Source organism: Plodia interpunctella, chromosome 8 (assembly GCF_027563975.2).
Source record: "Plodia interpunctella isolate USDA-ARS_2022_Savannah chromosome 8, ilPloInte3.2, whole genome shotgun sequence".
Taxonomy (NCBI): domain Eukaryota; kingdom Metazoa; phylum Arthropoda; class Insecta; order Lepidoptera; family Pyralidae; genus Plodia; species Plodia interpunctella.
The window spans coordinates 5,327,777-5,350,101 of record NC_071301.1 but is presented as its reverse complement, the minus strand read 5'-3'; the positions used below and the strand labels follow the sequence as shown (position 1 = coordinate 5,350,101).

Below are 22,325 nucleotides of genomic sequence, written 5' to 3'. Positions count from 1 at the left end.
TGGAAATGTTTTTTGTATTATGATTGGTTTGTGAAAAACAAAAGTGAGGGCCCACTTTTTTAAATTCTATAAACATGTGTTTGGAATTTAAGGAATAATCGAAAACAATTCATCAATTAATATAAGAACTTTGTTCTTGTCGGTGGAGCAAATTCCAAAAAAACCTTAGCCATCGATTTCAACTCCCTATACGACCCCACCTCTGTCTTCTCTTTTATTTCGAAAATAATTGTAAAAATACTAACATTTTACGGATCAATATATAAATTATTACGTTTTGCTGTAAGGTATAGGCTTGTTCCGAGACAATTTTTAAACCAAATTGATTCTAAGGTACAACTTTATTGAATAAAACCCAAATAAACACCAAAATATTTAAATTAAATCTGTACTTGTGAAAAGATATAAAAATATTGGAGAAAATTTATGAAATGAACTTTGAATGTATGAATATCGCGGCCTCCAGATATAATTCGCGTTGTAATTTCACAGATATTATTATAATTGATCAATCCTGTTTCTAAATTTAAAAAAAAAGATGAAAGCTTTTATATATATATTACTAAAACCATATGAATTATCCGCCACTTTAAAACTTTGTCTCTTCCAGATGTTCCCAACTCCATAACCATTTAATTTTGTTTGCCCGTCTGACCAAACTTCAGTGCGCTCCACCACTTCCACCAGTTAACCGACTGGTCTATATTATAGTAAACTTTTGATAATGTGGCAATTACTATTTATAATCTGTTTAGTAAACAAAAGTGCATCTCAGATCATATCTACCGAAGAAAAAGAAGAAGTTTCTTATCAAGTGGGTGAGTTGACTAGTTATTCTGACTTTTACGACCGATAGTCTGGTAATAGCACATGGAAGTACAATAGATAGGTAATACATAAGTACATTTTTTTTTTAAATATTTTAGCATTTGCTTATGACTTCGCTGGCATGGATTAACAATAAAATCCGTTTCCATGGTTTAGTAATTCGTGTAGATATTAGATACAAACTTAGTTCGGTGAACTTAGTTTTATATAATAATAGTAATTTCTAGTATAATTGTGATCTTGTTGCGTCAAACCTTGATTTAAATCTTACCTTGTTGCAAGCTTTCTGAATTTAGCTGGAACAACCAAGTGTGAATCGTGACCAAGTTGAATAGACAGTATGGAATCCGCATAAAATAAAACATTCATTTTAGCGAGTAATTGAGTGCAATATACCATTTCCTGAGATTGTTAGTATAATTCTGTTGTTTATTTATAAGTTTAATGTGTTTACTAATGCGGTTTGTTGATACGATTAATGTGTATAACTCTCATCTCCATCAATACGGTCATATACTGCAATAATTTCCTCCTTTTATTTATCCTTTTATTTTCCTGACTTTATTTGTACTTCAGCTGGTATCTTCGAGTCCAATACTTTGATTCAGCAACTTGCGTTCAATGAGAGCGTTTTCGACGTCCACCTCCCGGATTATCAGCTGACCGCGACTGTGTTGAATCCATCCAGGAATGACAGCTACTCAGTATGGGAATCGTGTACGTTACAAATTCAAGTCAAAGCATTTATTTACTAATTAAACCTTCACAGGCTTATTCACGTTAAATTTTATATTGCACTTCTCAAAAAGCTACAAACTACTGGCCTTCGTTTTGTGATATAAAGCCTTTGAACTCAGAATCATATGTTTATATTAAATACCTTTTAAGTAAAAAGCAATCAAAGTATCAATGTTATCGTCAAGGTCAAAAATTAAAACTAATATAGAAGTATTTTTGTAAAAACAAGTAGTTAAAATTATGACTCTTATGAATTTTAATTATTTAAAATTAATATCCTAATATTCGATTTTGTAATTTCAGTATGTTCGGATAGTGAAATGCGACCCATAGCGGTACTAGGTCCCCTAAATAGCTTGACAAACGGCGCCGTTCGGGATCAATGCTGTATCGCTAACATACCTTACGTCCAAGCGAGCTGGCAGTTTTCCGATCCTGATTTTGATTTTGAAGAAGAAGACGAAGAAGAAGAAGAAGAGACTCTATTGATAGAAAATGAAGAAACAGACGAAGAGAAAGTAGAAGAAATTTTGTTTAAAAATATAACTATTAATTTCTTTCCTGATCCGAATGAAGTAGCTGTAGCCTACTCAAAACTTTTGAAGTATTACAAATGGGATAGTTTTGCGGCTCTTTATGAAGATGAATTTGGTGAGTGCACACAAATATATATTGAAGAAAAAAACAACCAAATATATGGAATGTTAAGTGTTAACAACTTTATTTTGTCTATTTGGAAAAGAAATTACTAAAAGTGAACTTTTTTTCGCGCTTTACGTTATTTATTTTTTCAGGTCTGTTGAGGATACAAAAAATATTAGCTGAACATACTACTAAATACCCAGTATATCTTAGAAAATTGGATCCTTCTGGGGAAAATCTCAATGTAAATAGATTTTACTACGCTTATTTTTTCATTTTGTGCAAATACCTTAATTCTAATTTAATTACTATTGCTAAATTTTTTTCTTATTCACAGGTTTTCAAAGACTTAAATAAGTACCAAGATGCTAGTCGATTTTTGTTGGATTGTAGCGCGGATCGCATATTAAAATATTTAGATGATGCCAAATTATTAAAAATGGTTGATCATTACCAGGTAAATAACTAGGAATTTCCTAATGTAAACAAACGAAAACTAAACACGATCATTTTTCATCAGATCTAATTGAAATTGATAGGTGAACTAATTTAAATTCAATGTATGGTGTCTAGGCTGATTTTTTTCTTGGTGATTTAATATTATCATAATGTAGACTACTGATCCTTCAACAAACTATCAGAAGACATACACTATATGGACAAATTCTATTGTGATTCTAAAGTTCCAGCAAGAGCATGGCCAATGGGCCAACATAAATAACTAATAATATAAATATTATTAAGTTACTTTTGCCTCTATACTGGTAGGTGTCGATATTAGTGTACAAAACGTTTCACCAGATAGAAATCTAAAAGTATTTATGTTTGTAGCATTACATTCTAGTATCGCTGGATTCGTACACTGTGGCGGACACTCTCACGAAGTACGCGTCGAACATCACTTGGTTGAGCCTGACAGAGCACGCGGTGTTGAGCAACGCTCAGCACTACCTCGCCCCACGCGTGGCTAAGTGGTCCAGCCAGCGCTCCACCGCTCCACCTGTCACTAATTTCACGGTATCTTAAAGTGGCTCAATTGCTCCGATATCCTTCGTTGTTCTCACGCCCGAGGACAGAAAACTGAGAAAATCTATGGAGATTCGACGTACGTGGACGCTCATGACGTTGTTTTTCATAGGTTTTGACAAAACCTATGAAAAACAACGGAGCACAAAGGAAAAAAGGAGCAGGGTTCTCCCTTTAAATAAATAAATGTGAACAAATCACACTGATTGAGTTAGCCTCAAAATAAATTAGAGACTTGTGTTATGGTATACTAACTCAACGATATTGTATTTTATAAATATGCAAGACCTAGGTCAAACTGAAAAAGATTCATTTTCCAATTTGACCTGACCGTAGATCTCCCCGGGACCTCCAGTTTAGCAAACCTCACCCTTTTTTCCACCGATACGTTTTTTTTAATATTCAATATTTATTACGTACCTTGAAATGCACACCAGGTGGTCAGAAAAGCCATGTGAAACGTAGGAAGTAATTTAAATGCACACTACCAGCAAACGATAATACACTACCACACAACTATGACCGATCAACGCTTCATAACAAACGCAACGGACGTTGACGGATATGTAACTACCATGGAAGTAATATCTACAAAGGCCATTTAGAGTTACGTTTCCATGGTAAATACAATTATTATAAACGCACTCTACTATGAGGAAACGAATAGAAAAGTTAGTTTGTTATTTGCTTGATGCCTGTATGAATAAAATGTGGGACTTCATAGGAATGTATGTCTTTTGCATTCACATTGTTTCTCAGTTAGAGTCGTTACTGATGGACGATATGGCCAACCACATCCTGAAAGCAGTCCAGAGCCTGGGAGACGATTTCCAAGCTCCTGAAAGTCACGTGTGTGATGCTGAAGCCGCTCCCTGGGCTTATGGCGCGAAACTACAAAATGCCATATTACAAGTAAGTAGCAATATTTGGCAGAAATCGGATCAAAATGTATTAGATAAATTCAAACGTAATTTTTTATATTAACAAGTAGGTAGTATTTTTTATATTAACAACTACCATTCTCTATTTCAGTCTCTCTGATCATGAAGACTGACCTAGGCCAAAGTTCTCAAACATTTTAAGTTCGCAGAGTTCATTTATTTTTAGTTAGGGTGCGTTTTACCAGTCAACTTTGACGTTAACTCTTAGTGTTATCTGTCAGTCTAGTATTGAAACTAAGGTATGTACGTTAGTTTCAATTACTAGCATCTAGCATGTGCACATATAATATTACTTGCTTTTTCGCTCCTCCTCTGCGACCTAGTTAGTTAGCCTAAGGTTAAACTCAAATTGACGGGGGCTGTTCCATATCCTCGGATCAGGCCCCGATGGAACCATATTCAGAAATAAATTCAAAGTTATATCAAACCTCCAGATATCGACAAAAGGCGTGACTGGTAATATTACATTCGACGAGAGCGGAAAGCGCGCCAACTACACGTTGTTCGTCAATGAAATCTACGGCTCTCAGCTCAAGACGATCGGCAAATGGGACTCCAACAATGACACCCAGATCATTGAGGACCGCCCCATCTCTGACCTGACTGCCGGACAACTCACCTCCAAGCATTTTATTGTGAGTAGTGACACCTGACTCCCCTTGTATATTTGTAAGCTAAGGCAATTCGTGGCTAAGTACTTTTTCAAATAAGATTTTTATTTATGACATAACTCTGTGTCGTATCTAGTATTCCATACTATAAGTTAACTTCGGAATATCCGCAACATTCAATAAAATCTTTTGTTAATATTCCATAATGAGATATAAAAATATACTATACTCTGCTGGAAAAGGGCTATTTAATCTTAATTCCACCTATAACCCCCGTACAGCTAAATGAGTTTTACAACTCTTGGCTTTGTCTACACCGTAAGTCTACACCATAAATACTTAAAGGTATGATACTCTGTCCGTTTGTCTGCGTATAATACATTTCATTTCTACAGGTAATATCAAGAAAATACAAACCTTATTTCTACGAGAAGACACCGTGCGAAGGGGATGACTGTGACAAATCTGACAAAGACGAAAAATATGAAGGTTTTTCTGTGGACCTCGTCAAGGGGATTTTCGATATACTGAGACAGGAAAACTTCAACTATACGTATGAATTTGTTCACGACAAAGATAAAGGGTATGGCACGTACAACTCAAAGACTAAGAAATGGGACGGATTGATTGGAGACTTGCTCGATAAAGTAAGTTTCGTATCACTTTTTTGCCACTAAACATAGATTAAGAATAACCTATAGCAATGTCTATATTTTTATTTATAGTTGTATAGGTTCTCACACATTTAGCCGAGTCGACACGCTAAGAAGAAGAAGAATGCCCATACATGTATATTTCATATGACTACAACTGAAGTTATTCAAGAAGTAGTAACTGTATTATTTCATGAAATTAAGGTTTTGTTCCCTGCACTGAATAAAATCTTAAATTAGAAATGTAAAATGGTAAAATAAAATTATTATACCGCACAGACACAACAAATGTCATTTTGCATGTGATTCCAGAAAGCAGACTTAGCGGTATGCGACTTGACAATAACAGAAGAAAGAAAGAAAGTGGTAGATTTCTCCGTGCCTTTCATGACTTTAGGAATAAGCATATTGTACACGAAGGAGAAGCCGATCGCTCCACCGATGTTCTCTTTTCTTCTGCCGTACACCTTAGAAGTGTGGATGCATATTGCTACTGCATACTGCGTCGTATCTGTCGTACTCTTCGTGTGTTCCAGGTGGGAAAGCGCTATTGTAATTTTTGAATCTGCACACATTAGACATAAAAATTCTATTATTAATTATAGCGAAGGTTTCGACCGTCACCTAGAGAACTTCTCGCTTGAAATGAGTCAGATCCAGAAGGCGGTACTCGTGGACACTGCCCACAAAGTAGCAAACGTAGCGATAGTAATCTTTTGTTTTCACTGGAGATTGCTATCGCAACGTTATTTTTATTTTGAAGAGTCTTCTTTTGAAAAGTACATGATAAACAATAATTTAATAATAAATCATATTTATTTTCTGTCTACAACGATCTAATTATATAATTACTGCGCCATATACGACATCTGCGAAACTCATACTTCGTAATAAGTATATAATTATTTTAAAAATCAAACTAGTGTTTAAATATTTTTACTAATTTGAATACATATTTTTAGGATATCCCCTGCCGACTGGGAAAACCCGGTGCCTTGCGACAAAGACCCAGAAGAGTTGGAGAACATCTGGAACTTCAAGAATTGCACCTGGCTGACTATGGGCTCCATCATGACACAGGGCTGCGACATTTTGCCTAAGTAAGTGTAGGAGATCTGTCACATTGAGAAGTTTGTAATCCGAGGTTAAGGGTTCACTCACAAGAGATTCATGTACTTCGTTAAAATTGTTCAAGTATGTTTAGGTCAAGCAAAAGACCCTGTTGTTTTTTTGTTCCGTGGTTCACTCCTATTCAGTTTACCTTTGAAAGAATACTGGGCGGTAGTTAGTTTTAGCGCTTAACTCTCCTTAATTATTCATTAAGTTTTATACTATTTCATTTTATGAACATTTCTTGTATCATAGAGCAATCGGCACGAGGTGGGTGTGTGGAATGTGGTGGTTTTTCGCGATGATAGTCTGCCAGACGTACATCGCGCAGTTGTCGGCTTCCATGACCTCCGCGCTGGAGATCGAGCCCATCAACAGCATCGAGGACCTCGCCAAACAGAACAAAGTGCTTTACGGAGCCATCGACGGAGGATCCACTTACGAGTTCTTCAAAGTAAGAAGATTCACTCTAGACTACTCATATTTTTAATAATAACTGATTTTATTTCGATAATAACATATATTGATTCACTCAAATTTAATATTTTAAAATCTTGAAAATGAACTTATTTAAACGAAATTATATTAGTTATGTAAACTATGTAGTTTAAGTTACATGGCTTGGTATTTATGTAGCGCCTAGCGCCAGAAGTAGAGATTTTTTATAAATATAACATTTGTGTTACAATGAGTAAGAAAACACAAAAAAGAATTTATACATATATGCAATTATTGTGCCTCTCTTTCTCTTTTAGACATCAAAAGATAAAATATACCGTAAAATATTCGAAACGATGGAAGCCAACCCGAGCCTACTCGTGAAGACCAACGACGAAGGAGAGAACAGAGTTCTCAAAAGCAAGAACAAATATGCGTTCTTCATGGAATCTTCCACCATTGAATATAAGCAGAAAAGGAAGTGCGAACTAAAAAAAGTTGGAAGTCAATTGGACTCCAAAGATTATGGAATTGCTATGCCCACAAGTAAGTAGACAATAAAACCAAACTATTATAAATTTCAGTTCTTGTCTGACAATGTACTAAAACTATACCCACATAGCGCTTTATCTGACATCATCGAATCGATTTTTGAATATATATTTTTGCAGATTCTCCATTTCGAAGTCACATCAACAGAGCTATTTTGAGGTTAAAAGAATTGACCATGTTAGAAGAGATCAAATCCAAATGGTGGGACAGTAAGAAGTACGGAGCTGTCGACTGTGATGTAAATAGTTTCATAACTTATCTCGTTAAAATCCTGTACAATACAAATATTCTAGCTGTTTCTTTGTTGCATATAAATAGAAAAAATTTCTTTTGATTTGTAAGTGGAAATTCTATTTAGACACTTTTAGGCAATGACTTACTTTTGTTTGTAGGAGAAAGCAAACGAAGACACAGACATAGAAGGTAACTTAGAGATGGAGAATCTTGTGGGAGCCTTCGTGGTACTAGCTGTGGGTCTCTTTTTCTGCATGTTCGTGGTGGCTGCGGAGTTCATGAATGAAATACGGAATATTGTAGTTCGAGAACAGGTCTGTACCTATTGTGTTTGGCTGGCAAAATCCTGGTCCGAGATTTCTGGCAGCCAAAAAATCACCAAGATTCTTGGATAACACATGGCCATCCTTTTGTATATATTCATCTAAACTAAAAGGTCTGCATGTTTAATTTTGCATTCAAATAAAATTTAATGCTATTGAGAGTATGTAAAATAGGCTTCCTTTTGATTGATTACTTATCCAAAACTTGATTATACGCCACGGGTTTTTTTTTCTTTTTCGTGCAACTGTCTGTTCGATCTTTATAAAGCTATATATTATATTATAGCAAAAAGGTTCAATAAAAGTAGAGAAATTCCAAATTCACGAAGAATTGTTTGAAACTATTTAATCAGCCACTCGAAAGCTAACATTAATTAAGATTAGGAACCTGGATGAGCATTTAACACCTTAATGTGTTACGTAACAGGTGACCCATAAGGAGGCTATAATCAAAGAGCTGCGGGCTTCGCTGAATTTCTTCCAGCTGCAGAAGCCAGTGCTGCGCAACCCGAGCCGCGCGCCCTCCGCCGCCTCCCAAAGCGATAAGATGGACCCTATGGCTGCCCTCACTGACAACTTTATGGAGTTTGAAAAACAACCCCACTAAATGACTCTTTACTGTTTTGTTATATCCTCGACTGTAACTCTGCTCGAGTCTGCTAAAAAAATTTACTCCAATCGAATGCAAAAAACAAATACCACTGGTATTCGTTTTAACTCAAATTTATTTGCTACTAGATACATGCTTTCGCGGACTTTTTTATAGAAATTTTGAAGCTTTAAATCTTTCCCATAGAAACCATACATGTATCTATAACCGGCATTTAATGTGAAAATCTCGACTGTTTTTTGCCTACTTACTTTGCATTCGGAAAAGCAAATTTTGCATTAAAACAACTTCTCCGTATTAGTTTTTGTTACTCGTAATTAAAAAGCCTGTACTCTACAATTTGCTAATAAAATCTTTTGCGTTAATAAAATCTTCTGCTTAAAATAAAATCTTTTGCGTTTGTTGCTTCTTATCTGTCAAGACTTTAAATATCTTGTTTGATTTGATGGATTTTAATTGAATTTATAAAAGTAAATAGGTTTAAAAGATATAACAAAACGTTTTATGTAACGAACAAAAGGAATATTGGCAATTTACGATTAACTTGTAATTTTTGTGCGTAATGTACTTGGATTAACACTAACTATCCATGATCCCAACGTGCCTTGTCTCTAATAAGTGAAAAACGGCTCTGCCCCTTCCACATGATTCTTGTGACGCACCTAAGTAGATTTGCATTTAATCTTCATAGTAACAACTTAATTTAATAAATTATTTTAGTCATATTATTTGATTAGATATGTTTTGTTATTGACAAGAAGATCTATGTATTTTTTTTTTTGTTTTATATACATAAAAAATGTAAATGGAGAAAAAATACTTCTTTCGAGTGTACATACGGTGATTTGATTAATCAAATTTTTCTCAAGCAAGGTTTCAAAGGAATGTAGGATAAATTATCATACAACAAATTAGCGACAGCGGAGAAGGGACTTGACACACGAGTAAGGTAAAAGCAGAACTGCGTTTATGCGTTTGTATGTTTGAGGCGGAATCTCCGAAACAACGAAACCTATTTCAAAAATTCTTTCACCATTAGAAAGGCACATTATCCAAGATTGCTATAGGCTATATTATATCTCTCACGGGAGCGAACAGGCAACATCTAGTACTTAAAAAAGCCATTGTTCGTTATGTCAAATATCTCAAAACACCTTTTTTGAAGTTACAGTCTTTGACTTCACATGGCAGCGACACAGGTATATACCTACCTACATACAAAATAATTTAGCGTGCTTTTCTTCTTCTTCTTCTTCTTCTTGACCTTATCCCACTCATGTGGGGTCGGCACAGTATGTAAGTTCCTTCCATTTCGTTCTGTCATTTGCTATATCCATTGACACTCCTTTCCTGTTCGTTCATACTATCCTTGACACACTCCATCCATTTCTACTTAGGTCTTCCTTTCCTCCTATTCCTGGAACCTTTTACTTCCATCTATTTTTCTATTTTTTTATTCCACGATATTTCAGAATCTATTCATCCAATTTATGTGCCGTAAAGGACAAAATTTATCTTCATGAAATTATCTTGATGATGAAATAACTTTTAATCATAAGGATTAATATGCTTGTGTATTAATAATTGTCAATATGCACCTTTTAATTTACGTTATCTTTTTACATATAATATGCCTTATAGTTACTTAATTACTAAAAACGTATATTTTTGTAGTACATTAAAGACTGATAAGGGTAAATACCATTTCACCAATACACACAAACAAAGCGCAGTAATAATATAAGATTCAGTGTAGCTATAATGGACGACCCATGATTTCAATCACGGCCGTGTTATCGGTGTTTTGACGATATCCGATCAATCATCTACGTCATTATAATTCTCTATATTGTGTTATAGTAATGGACATAATCAATTACTTTTTGTTATTTCAGGACAGCAGCAACAACAAATAAATTAGGTACACTAGCTGATTAATAAACATGTGGAAAATTTAAATGTAAAGTGAACTTCGTCAATGATTTTGGCAGCTTCACAACATTACAATTTAATAGTCTACCGCATGTCAAAGTAGCCTCATGGAAGTCATATGTTAATAGGTGCGAATTTCCAATGATATTGGGTAGGTTGATGACTGTACCTAATCAATCAATTCAAAAAATATTTGAGTAAATGTTTTTAATCGAATACAATGACAAGTATCTAAGTACTTAATGATTAAACAAATAACACTGCCTTTAAGGCTGACCTAGGTAGGTGTAGAACAAAACATTTGGGCCGTAGATGGGTCACATCCTGGGCTTGCACGTGCTAAGTTGAACTCTTGAAACGCACGCGACTCCCGATCGGATACGAGGGTTCTGTCGGAAGCCCGCACTGTCATTAATCGAACTACTCCTCTAATTACGAACATTTCCCTTCAAACCTTATCCATTGATTATTCTGATAGCGTATTATATATAGTAAGCAGTGGAAATGGAGCGATGTGATGCGTATGTTATCGGTAAATCAGCGTGAGCTCAGCGCTTGCGCAGGCAGTCAATTGTAGCGAAAGAACGCCAAACAAATCTGCTGTTCAGTGGCGCAAGAGACACGGTGCAAAATGGCTGCCTCGCTGGTCGCCGTGTTGGCGCTGGCTGCCACCGCACTCGGCGCGACCATAGTTCGTAAGTTTTTTTATAATCTAAAATAAAATCTAAAGGACCTTACAAATAAGTGCTGATTACAAAAATCTTGAAAATGTATGTATTCGTGCGGTTTTAAATATAATCTAAAATAAGTTTTTTCTATTCCTTTTCACATAGGCATTTCCGAGAGGAAGTCCTCTCGGAAATCAGTAAAATGCATTTTAGTATGAAATTGAAATTTATTTTGTAGAATGGGCCATAAGATAAGATACGTATACTTATTATTACATTATATTTTGAATATTGCTGCATCTCTGTAAACCCTTATTACTTAGGGTGAATTGCTCCGTTAAATTTGATACTGATTTTAAACGGCGCGCCGCTGACATTTAGCCCAAATTGCGTACCTACTTTATTCAAAATTTTGTGATGAACGCCGTTGTTGGCACAATTAATAAGCTTTATATAATGTAAGTTGACCATAATTGTATTGAATCCTAAATCTATCTATTTAACATACACTCATTTTTTTCACTTTATGAGTTCACAACATAAAGAGAAAAAAATGGATTTTGTTTACTAAAAAGTAGTTCGATAAAATTGTTATAATTAGCCTTTAACATCCTGTTTATTATAAGATAGACTAAACATTTAATATTTTAAGTGTATTTTTATGATAACCCCTAATAAGAACAGATTAAGTATAATAATAAGTAACTCAATAAAAAAATTGGTTATTGGATTGTGAAAAAAGTGATTGTGAAAAAAGTGCCTATACCTAAAGGCATATAAATAATCAAAAACGATTAATTAAATATCACTATAATATTTTCATTTCTAATTAAAATGCTTATTCAATTAAAAATATTAATTTGATAATATAAATAATTGATTGACAACTCCTGTACTATTTCTACATCAATTTTCACTTGTTTGTCAACATGGGTAAACGTAAACATTTTTTTCTTGCCTACCTAATATTTTTTTTCTTTTAGTGCATAAATGGGCTTCAAATCATGGAAACATGGACCAAAACGATTATGGTTTCAGAAAAAATAAAATTAATATTGGAAGCACTTGTCAATCTCTGCCTATAATCGAAAACCAAGCAAAAAGTCATTTATTAAAAAAATTGTTCTCTTTTTATTAGTTTAATAAGGAGCTGCTTTTCGCTACTAGGTATATTTACTTTAGTGAGAACATTAAACGGAACGACACACCTCCTCAACAGTAACATAATATTTGAATGACTCGAAAACTTATGTGAATTGAGTACGTACTAAAGAGAGAAAATTCTCGTCGAAATATCCTTTGCCAATCGTAAAACTATCTAAAGCTAAGCGCCAATGTTATCATGTTCATAAAATGTAGTGCAGGGTTTATTTAAATAAATTCAATGTTGCCATTATAATATTGCATTTTTGATTGCGTTATATTTGTTTTATACGTGCAATAAAAACTTGGGAAATTTTAGTTACATAAGAATTCTATATGTGCACGCACTCCGAGAGGCATACACGCGCGAAATAATTTGATATCTCTGGGACACGCTCGCTAAACTAATTATACATAATATTTGCGCATACGGATATATATGACACACAATTATATCCATGAATATCCAGGTACACCACAATTTTAATGGATTCTAAGATGAGTCATAATAAGTTGATGACATAATTAGTGAGGACTTAGCTTATCGAAATAATACCTACTTAGTAGCGAAACTCAGCGTGCCCAGTTTTATAAGGCCCATACTGCCGCTTTATGTCAGATAGAAGTTGGTGATGGAATTCTTCTATCTCATTTGGGAACGCTAACCCCGTCGTCTTTACTTTTCTTTGTCTTTGCTCTCGAATCATTTTACATTATTAAAAAAAACTCGATTAAAATGAAGAAATGCTGCGATATCGTGAGTTTATAAATTTGTAATATATTTTTAGATAACAAATTTTCAAAAAATATCTTAGGAAGTCGACGACACACCGCCTGCACCACAGACAATTTTGCCTGCACTGATGACTCACCTACATTCAATATTTAAAATTTGTAATGCAATAGAATATTTTTCCTGCAATAAGGTTAGCACAATGGGAATTTAACGTACGCCGTATATTTAAAAAAATATTACGTTATATGATCCTAAACCTTGCACTTACAAGAGCGAATCATTAGATAACGCAACGATTGCACTAAGCGTCATTGCATCATGGTTACCTCAGATTGCAAGCAAATGCATAATCACCCAGAACCATCCACTAACACATTTCCTCCCACTTTTTATGCTAAATTCATGTAATTACATGCGTATGAGATGTTTTATAGGTACAGGCGACTGCATGTTTAGTCATGCACTTTCAAGCGTCGGTAATACTGGCGACATTACTGCTGACAGTACATGTGTAAGGTTTATTAAAATAGAAATAAGTTAGTTACTTAAAGGAGGCCTTGGCTGAAATCTAGTGCTAGTCACAAATGTTCGCTCAAATAAAAAAGTACTTAATCATCATTCATCATCAATAAAAATATCGTCATTATCATCAAGCATTTAAATATACCCACTGCTGGGGCACTGGTCATTATCATAAAATCAAAATTTCCTAACTGCGTGAAATGTGCTGGTTACTTAGATGTGTACTATGCATGACAAAACTAATGTTAGATTACCATTAGACGTAATAATTCCAGCATTCATGAATGTGGTAATTCCATTACTACAAAATACGAGTCTCTCTCTCTCTTTCTCATTTGAGCGTTTTCTCGGTTGCAACCGTTGCTTATATTTTCTTCTCCACTTCATATGTACTTTTTGAGATCCAACTATGTATACTTAATAACTACTAACCTACCAAAGGCACAGCCGAAGAGAGTTCCGATATATATTTTTTAGTCTGATGAGATTTAAAAAAAGTGAATACAATAGAATAAACTCAAATTACAAAATTATTTAAGAGCTTTGTTTTTTATGTTTCATTATATTTATTTTACTCCAGATATTAAATTAACTGGTTATCTAACTTGATACTTGATTAATAAGTGATGTAACGCAGAACTCGTTTATGTTTATCGACGTACATCGCTTAACTATGACTAGTGTCAACTCCTAGACCACGTGAAAACTTGGCAATGTACGTCGACAGGTGGCCAACGTGTCAACCATTAAAGGTATGCTGCATATTGTATAGGTTGATATGCTGTCGATTGTACGTGCGGCACAACAGTGAAGCGCAACGTCCATGATGCGCACGCGCACCCGGAACGTCCAATCGTTGTATAACAACGCGAGTTTGCGTGTTGCATACCAATTGTATGGTTTCCAAACACAAAGCATTGAAATTTCGAGAATCAGGTTGGGTCACAGGTCATAGGACTTAGGATAAAAATGCTTTTTATTTTATGAAATTATATATAAACCATGAAATACATATAACTAAATAAATGAAATTTCAAATCTAAATCAGTTGAAAAATAAAATAAAGCAAGATTTAAAAAATAATTCATATGATTAGTAATTAGTAGAGAAGAAAAAGAAGTAGGAATGCCGACCCTGGGCTCCGACGCTCGATGGCTGCGAAATAAACACGAGTACCATACTTACGAGTAACATACATTTAGATTTAAAAGATTCACTAAAATCATTCATTATTTATTTTTCTTCATTATTTCATGCATCATTTCCATCATTTTCAGTGTCCCTGCTGCCCTACAGAGCTCCCTCCACGGATTCCGTGCTAACAAGCCGAATACATAGGACTCTCGACCCTGTATGTACGTACTGTGACCTGATCACAGGATCCCACAGGCTTGAGCACGTGTGGTGGTTGGTGCCTGATCATGGCCTTCATTCTCACCGAGTCACTAGACGTCATAATCCATCCAATGTTCTTGATAAAGAGACGTGTGATTCCCGTCTTAAAATAGTACCAATCTGTATCCTCTCGCGGATATCATCTTAAGGGACTAAAAGCCTTAACAGTAAAAAGGATTGACGTGAGGCAGTTGGCCGGTCGGTGTCTTTGATTAAAAAACTCTGGTTACAGTCCCAAGCCTGTACGAGTATTTATAAGGCTTCTAAGTACTGTCTCGGTGAGAATATAAGACCAAAGAATTACTTTTCTTTACTAACACAACTTACCTATTTTAATGACTTTCCTGGCTTTCCTTTATTCTGTCCTTGTAAATAGATATTTCTGTTCTAGTCCGTTCACATCCTGAATGCGATTAAAGATCAATTCCCTCAATCAATCTGATAAAAATAAACAAATACAGTTAGGCACCTACTTAGATAAAAACACACAGAAAGAGTGAATTTTCTATACAGACATGTTTGTTTAGTTAAACTATACTGAAATTGTATCAAATTCACAGAATAATACATACACCCATCATTGACATAGTTAACTTTTTTATATATACGATTATAATATTTTTATTTCTATTTCCTTGAGAAACAATAGAACAATCGGTACATCGCGTTCCTAATTCAAACTTGAAGAACGTTTTATTTTTTGAACACGTGGTCGGTCACGTATTGTACTAAAAACAAAACAATATGAAGGTTTTGATGTTATGATGATTTCAGCGTCAAGAAACGAGCCGTTGGAGTTTTCGAACTGCGGCCGAGTGTGGGTGACAGTCCACTCGCCTGAAATCAAGGAGGCTGGTCATCCGACGCTGGTTGATGCTCTGGAGGTCAACTGGGACTTCGCTGGCTGCTCTTCGGTACCACAAAATGTGGGTACTACAATATGTTATTAACCCGTGTTGCTATTTAGGAATTAGCCGGGTCTTCTATGAGCGATCCACTCGGAACGGGCCAATAGATGTCTACGTCGAAGCATGTTTTCATCAACTAGCAAATACCACACACAAACTTAAAGAAACGAAAGATTAGAAAGAGATGTTTCTTTCTCGTCTTACGTTTCTTCTTTTGCCAATAACGTTGAAGGTAGTGCGGTGAATGTCAGGGACAAAGTCAAATATACGAGTCCTCAACTGACTTTGTCCTGACATTAACCGAGCTATCATCAAATCTCCCACAATACGCAATTGATTCGTTGATGGTATAATGTGATATCAGACCATTGTACTGTTTCAAATTCCCCGCATCATTCATACTGCGAAATTAATTCGCTATACAGTGATGTTGTTGATTCATATGAAATAGGATTTCTTTATCACAAGTAAATTCGTTCTTGCCTTCTGCTTTTTCCTATCTGCATCGAATGTCTGAATCTGAAGAAGAAACAAGGAAAAGAGAATATTATTAATATTCTCTTTTCCTTATTGATAATAATATTTATTATATTTATCCGAAATGTCTTTTTCTCATAATTTACAATATGTTATATTAACTTGCACTGCCGTGCAGTAAATATGAGTAAATCTTTCAGTTATTCATTATTTGAATTTATGTATTCTTTCGTAATGTAATTTTATTGCTATATAAATATATCTATCTTCTTACAATAAATATCTTCGTAATATAATTTGACATTGTCTGAACAGTACCAGTTTAATAGTGTTATATTATATAGTTATACTGTGAACTAAAAAATAATAATTCGGACTGTTGTTAGAAAGTGTTGTGATAACAGTTCATTCAACTTAACTAAACATAATAGAATCATAATAGGATATAACCGTCAGACCTTACAATTTGACAAAAAAATAAATAAACTTGAAGTTGCCTAACTGGTGCAAACTACACTTGTCTTAGTCGTCATCATTTCTCTCTAAGTAGTACATACCTCTAACTACATCCTAATCAAAGCTACTAAAAGGTATACCTACCTAATAAGAGAGTTTGACTGCGAAATGTAAATATAGAATAAAAAATGAAAATGCTTTATTTTATTATCCAAATATTTTACTGAATGTATTAAATACTGAATGATTTAGAAGAAACCTGGTACCTACATAATTAATATGAAACTATAGCATATAACATGTGTATATAACACGTCCCAAAGTTTTTGTCCCAAAATTCTTAAGGAAGCTTAGCCCCGCCGCTGGCTTTTCATATATTAATTTACTATTAAAAATTCAATTATCCGATGACTTAACTTTAACTTTTCACAGATAGGCATCTTCCAAAGCAGACCAACATCATGGAGCGAGGCAGTGTGGTACCACTCCATCAGCGAGCCCGAGGGCTTCATCCTCACAGACTTGTCCCTGGGCGCGGAAACCCTGCCTGGAGGCTGGCTGTCGGGGCCTGGGACCAGAGGCCCACACTGTCTGTGGCCCTGGGTGGGCGCCGGTGACGACCAGATACAAGCATACAACTGCTTGAAGATACAGCCTACTTGGATGGAGGATAATGCGTAAGTGTTGATTCTGTATTCTACATCTTACATACTGGTCCGGGAGCGAAGAAAATCATTACATTGAATAAAGTCTTGTCCCTCTGTTGTGCCTATGTGTAGTTACATCTTTACAACTAGGCAACATACCTATTTTGATGCGAGTTTTTTAATAAGTAGAGTGATTCAAGAGGAAGGTTTATATGGATATACCTAACATAGGTACATAATATTGCTACCGTGCGAAGCCGGTATTTTCCTCATAGGCCAAAAGCAACCATGAATGTACATGACTTCACTTAATATCACACTTATTTCCAGTGGTTGGTAGAGACTATGATATTTATCTTGTGAACGTAACCTGTGTTACTCTTAAGTTAAAATGTTATCAAAATACTTCTTGTTTTTGAACTGTTGTAGAATCAAATCCATGGATAAGGCATTGTTTTAAAATATATGTTTTCTAAAAGATTATAAGCTATTACCTACTTCACCTTTTTTTGAACCCTTTCTAAACCATTTAGAGCGTCCACTTCTAAAACGTGATGCTATCAAAATATCACGTTTCTTTTAAAGTGCACCTATGTAACTAGGTCACAATCACAAGACTCATTCACTCAAGAAGGGTTCAGAATCATTCAGCGACGACCAGTTAATACCAGAATGCTAACTAGGCAATCATTCAATCAGGGAGAAGATAAGTAGCCTGCGCATAGGCGAGCTTGCGATACCCGGAGCCCACAACGCAGGCGCTTGGCGATTCAACACGGAGATCAGCAATTTGGCCCGGGACAGCTTCGTCCTCTGCCAGGACCGCTCCATATGGGCTCAGCTCGTGCACGGCATCAGATATTTGGACTTCAGAATCGGTTATTATGACTTCTATCAGAATGAAGATGATAGGTAAGTTTTCGCACATCGACAAGACACGCTTTAACGAGTAGGTACTGTCAACAGTAAATCAAGCTTTCTAAAATCAAGGCAAATTTATTGCAATGTTTTTTTGAGTGTTTAGTTCTGTGCAAGTTAACTTGAGGTGACGGATGACTTTATTTACATACTTAATTGAAAACTAAATTAATGCAATACATTTTATTGTTAGATACTTAGATAAAAATAAGTATTATATAAATTAGAAACGAATAATCAATACAAACGAATATCTGCTGATTGCTAATATGCATTCGTTTTTGGAAAGTCGTGTCAATATTAAACTAGAACCAAATGTCGCAATTGCAAATAGATCGTTGGGCAAATTTGGCCATTTTGCAGCGGGGCAACCATCTTGATGATTAACGAAACAGATACAATTAAGAATTATTTTATTATGTATGTATTTATGTGTTTATCTTATTATACATATGTATCATTGGTATTCCAACTTATATACTTAAACTACTTTGGTAAAGGCTAGACTCTCTGTTATGTCTTGTTTATGACAAGATTTTTATTTACTAATTTAATTAAGTAGGTAATGTCTCACAAGATAATAAATACGGAAGTCGTTTTTGTTAGAGGAGGGGTAGAGTATATAAACAGAAATTATTTATTTACCTACTACAAATGAGTATATTAACCTGACTGAGCACGAATCTTTTTATTTAAAGTGCTGACGACGACGATATAAAAAAAATCTAAATTCCGTTATTCAAAACACAAAAATTAAAACATACTACTTCAAAGTATTTATGATCAGTGCTTTCTAATGCTGCTATAAATAGTAGCTACGTGAGAACAACACCGCGGCAAAGATCTAATTCCAGCGAAATTTCACCGCAATAATACCAGTAAACATAAACTTGAGTTCATTATAACCTCGCACCGAATTATGAAGAACATGTACTGTACGTACTTACGAGTACTACCACGCGAGTTGGACGTTATCGATACGTTATTTCCAGTTGAACAACATGAAATTCCAGTATGTAATAGATAGAAAAACTTGAGGATAATTTAAAATTATATTCCTGCCTAACATATTTATTTATTTTATTTTCTTACATAATACAGTGCCTTTATATATTAGGTCTTTAGCGTTTTAATAATAAGTCACAAAAATAATACAAATTTTTAATTCAAATTTTCTCTCTATTTATGTCATTTTAGTAGGTGGCGCCAAAGTACTTACAGTGTTTTAACACATATCTTCCAAAAAATAAAAATACATTGCATTTAGTTTGTATAACATGATTAATACATTGATTTGTAACAAATTCTTCCACTATCTTGAATTCGATCAACACGTAATAAGATCTGGAGATTTTAAGATGTGAAAAATAAGTCATTTCCAATTTTCAGATACTGGCTCAACCACAACTTAGTACGAGTACGTCCAATAGTACCATTACTAAGAGAAATTAGGATCTTCTTAGACACCACGAAAGAGGTAAGTCAATCAAATTAGGAATGCTTTATTATCGTACCTATGTGTCGCGAAAAGATAAGACTCAATAAAAAACAAGAAAGCTAGAATTATGTACTTCACATTTTTCATCGAAAAGTTTCATACAAATAAATAAAATCTTTGTACAAAATCTAGAATAGAACAGAAGCAATATCCGCTGTCATATGCAATTATAAACCTATCTCCAGGGATCAATATCGCGCGGCTGACGAAATGACTTCGAAAACCCGAACGTTTTTACTCAAACTCGATTATTTACACAAAAAATATATTTTCATAGTGTTATGTCAATAGAGCCAATTTGGTCTGATTTTTTGCTTTTTATTGTACAATATACCTTGCTTATCCTAATCCCTTAAAATATATATGTAATAGGTAAACGCCAATCGCTAAATGTCTTTTATCGTATAAAGATTATGTCAGTCAAGCCAATCTCTGAAACAAACACGACGATGACTTCAACATAACAATACATGACAGAACTATAGACTTCGGGTCTGTAAATCTATGTATTTGATTAACACTCTTCATCACTACATAGTTTAAAACAAGGTCGCTTCCCACTGTGTGTCCCTATGTATGCTTAGATCTTTAAACCTACACAGCGGGTTTTTGAAATACTTTATTGTGGTTTTACCCAAACCGGAACAGGCCACGTTATTGCATGTTGGCAACATTGCCTAATGTTGCAAAATCTCACAGAACTATCAGATTTCTGCCTACCGACGTTGATTATCCCAATCACAACTTGCCAACTAATATTATAAATGCGAAAGTAAGTTTGTTACCTTTTCACGCAATATCTACTGGACCAATTCTTACGAAATTTGGTTTAAAGGTAGAAAATAACCTGGAATAACACATAACTTTTTATCCCGAACTTTCTTTATATTTCCAACTAAATTTACCCCTGCTTTCAAAATACAAGTAGAAATGAAGCGCCAAACTCGAATGCGAACTCCGTCATACTACAGAGAGGTACTCTTTATTATACTTGGACCATACATACACCATTTAAACATTTCTTTCAGGTCGTTTTCCTGGACGCCCACCATTTCCCCATGGGCTTCTACGACCAAAAGGGGTCCCCACTACAGCACGCCCACGCAGGGTTCCTGGATATCGTCAAGAGGGAGCTGGGCCCGCACCTGGCCTTCGCCAGTGACTTCGCTACACCTGCGGGGACCAGAGGGCCCACTGTTCAGTCTCTGCTGGACGCTGATAAAAGACTAGTCTTCAGCTATGTAGATAATAGTATAGTTAATCGTAAGTATCCATTTATTGTTAGATTTTTTCTCATCTAATCTAATGTAATCTACAGTATTATAGAGACCAATTTATATATATATTTTAAAAGTATATATACTAACTTTTAGAGGATTTTTGTTTTTGTGATCATCAGATATTATGATACCTATTTGTTTATATTACTGTTTATGATCAAATTGTTTGGTACACCATAATGCAACATAAATATACCGCTAGGACATATGATAGTGTAATATTAATACTTACGTATCTTAAATGCGTTTTTTACGAGCTTCACATTATTTTTTATTATCATTCCTTCAACAAAACGTTTGATCATAACAATATTTCATAGGCAAACTCGTTTTTTTTCTCAGAAAACAATTGGTTGTGGCCAGTGCTACCTCACCTATGGGCGAACACAAACAGCCCCACACAGCTCTTCCAGTACTTAGATCAAGCAATCACGGCTCACCCGCAGCCCAATGCGAGATCCCCGCTATACTCCGCCATGGCGCAGACTACTCCCACCATTCTAGACATAGTGTTCCTCCGCGGTTCTCTCAGAGAAAATGCTGATGCCGTCAACCGCAACGTCACAGCCCGCCTCGCCACCAGGTGGCGGCAGCATGCCAATATCGTATCAACAGACTTCTTCCTCGGCGATGATGTCATCGACCTGTCTATCGCCCTCAGTGTAGAAAGAGGCAGCCGATTATGACGTCACAGAATGAGATCGAAACACGGCGGGCTGAACGTCAAGCAGCGCCGTCGCGTGCCCTCCGCCATACGCCGCTCCCCCTGGCTCCCTTGGCACCGCCTTCGGTCCCCCCGAGGGCCACTAACACTCTAGTTCATATAATTTTTCCTGTGACACGTCACTGCCAAGTCCAAACACGATACCAACTAGATACAACATAGTGAGATAGATTTAAGTACCTATTTTTATTATTGTATATTAGACTTCGAGCTAGTCGAACCTTAAGACAAACTCCTTTTGTAAATAATATTTATATGTATTATACATTATAAATTTGTTATTTATAAAATTTGTACTTATTTATCTTTATTGTC

General features: G+C 35.2%; 2 protein-coding genes and 1 long non-coding RNA gene across 4 annotated transcripts; 2 read left to right on the top strand and 1 right to left on the bottom strand.

Annotated features, from left to right (window-relative positions):
* The first annotated feature begins 655 nt into the window (after positions 1-655).
* On the top strand, positions 656-9,095 carry LOC128671738 (glutamate receptor ionotropic, kainate 2-like). The gene is made up of 16 exons (XM_053748470.1): positions 656-818; positions 1,405-1,545; positions 1,870-2,217; positions 2,361-2,452; positions 2,546-2,665; positions 3,040-3,225; positions 3,994-4,146; positions 4,610-4,810; positions 5,182-5,433; positions 5,752-5,975; positions 6,402-6,539; positions 6,805-7,003; positions 7,305-7,533; positions 7,659-7,777; positions 7,932-8,087; positions 8,524-9,095. The coding sequence occupies exons 1-16, from the start codon at positions 725-727 to the stop codon at positions 8,701-8,703; spliced, it is 2,832 nt and encodes a 943-aa protein (XP_053604445.1). The 5' UTR covers positions 656-724; the 3' UTR covers positions 8,704-9,095.
* Positions 9,096-10,402: 1,307 nt separating this feature from the next.
* On the top strand, positions 10,403-22,282 carry LOC128671743 (uncharacterized protein). 2 transcript variants are annotated; one of them, XM_053748476.2, is made up of 8 exons: positions 10,403-11,333; positions 14,985-15,062; positions 15,877-16,028; positions 17,376-17,620; positions 18,290-18,502; positions 19,898-19,985; positions 21,035-21,269; positions 21,629-22,282. In XM_053748476.2, exons 1-8 carry the CDS (start codon positions 11,270-11,272, stop codon positions 21,970-21,972), a joined length of 1,419 nt encoding a protein of 472 aa, XP_053604451.1. In that variant the 5' UTR covers positions 10,403-11,269; the 3' UTR covers positions 21,973-22,282. The 2 variants fall into 2 exon arrangements, with proteins under 2 accessions (XP_053604451.1, XP_053604452.1); XM_053748477.2 differs by lacking the exon at positions 14,985-15,062 and having other exon boundaries at positions 10,411-11,333; positions 21,629-22,273.
* On the bottom strand, positions 20,062-21,121 carry LOC128671745 (uncharacterized). Its single transcript, XR_008404878.1, has 2 exons — positions 21,013-21,121; positions 20,062-20,438 (listed from the first exon to the last, which is right to left on the bottom strand). It is a non-coding gene; the product is annotated as an uncharacterized LOC128671745 (long non-coding RNA).
* Positions 22,283-22,325: the final 43 nt, after the last annotated feature.

What these genes read in the sequence shown, in the direction of transcription:
- LOC128671738 (XM_053748470.1), top strand. Translation starts at nt 725, where the DNA reads ATGTGGCAATTACTATTTATAATCTGTTTAGTAAACAAAAGTGCATCT. An exon ending in CTACTCAGTATGGGAATCGT is followed by an intron (nt 1,546 to 1,869) that starts GTACGTTACAAA and finishes TTGTAATTTCAG; the next exon opens with TATGTTCGGATAGTGAAATG. An exon ending in TACAAAATGCCATATTACAA is followed by an intron (nt 4,147 to 4,609) that starts GTAAGTAGCAAT and finishes TCAAACCTCCAG; the next exon opens with ATATCGACAAAAGGCGTGAC.
- LOC128671743 (XM_053748476.2), top strand. Translation starts at nt 11,270, where the DNA reads ATGGCTGCCTCGCTGGTCGCCGTGTTGGCGCTGGCTGCCACCGCACTC. An exon ending in TATCAGAATGAAGATGATAG is followed by an intron (nt 18,503 to 19,897) that starts GTAAGTTTTCGC and finishes TCCAATTTTCAG; the next exon opens with ATACTGGCTCAACCACAACT. An exon ending in AGATAATAGTATAGTTAATC is followed by an intron (nt 21,270 to 21,628) that starts GTAAGTATCCAT and finishes TTTTTTTCTCAG; the next exon opens with AAAACAATTGGTTGTGGCCA.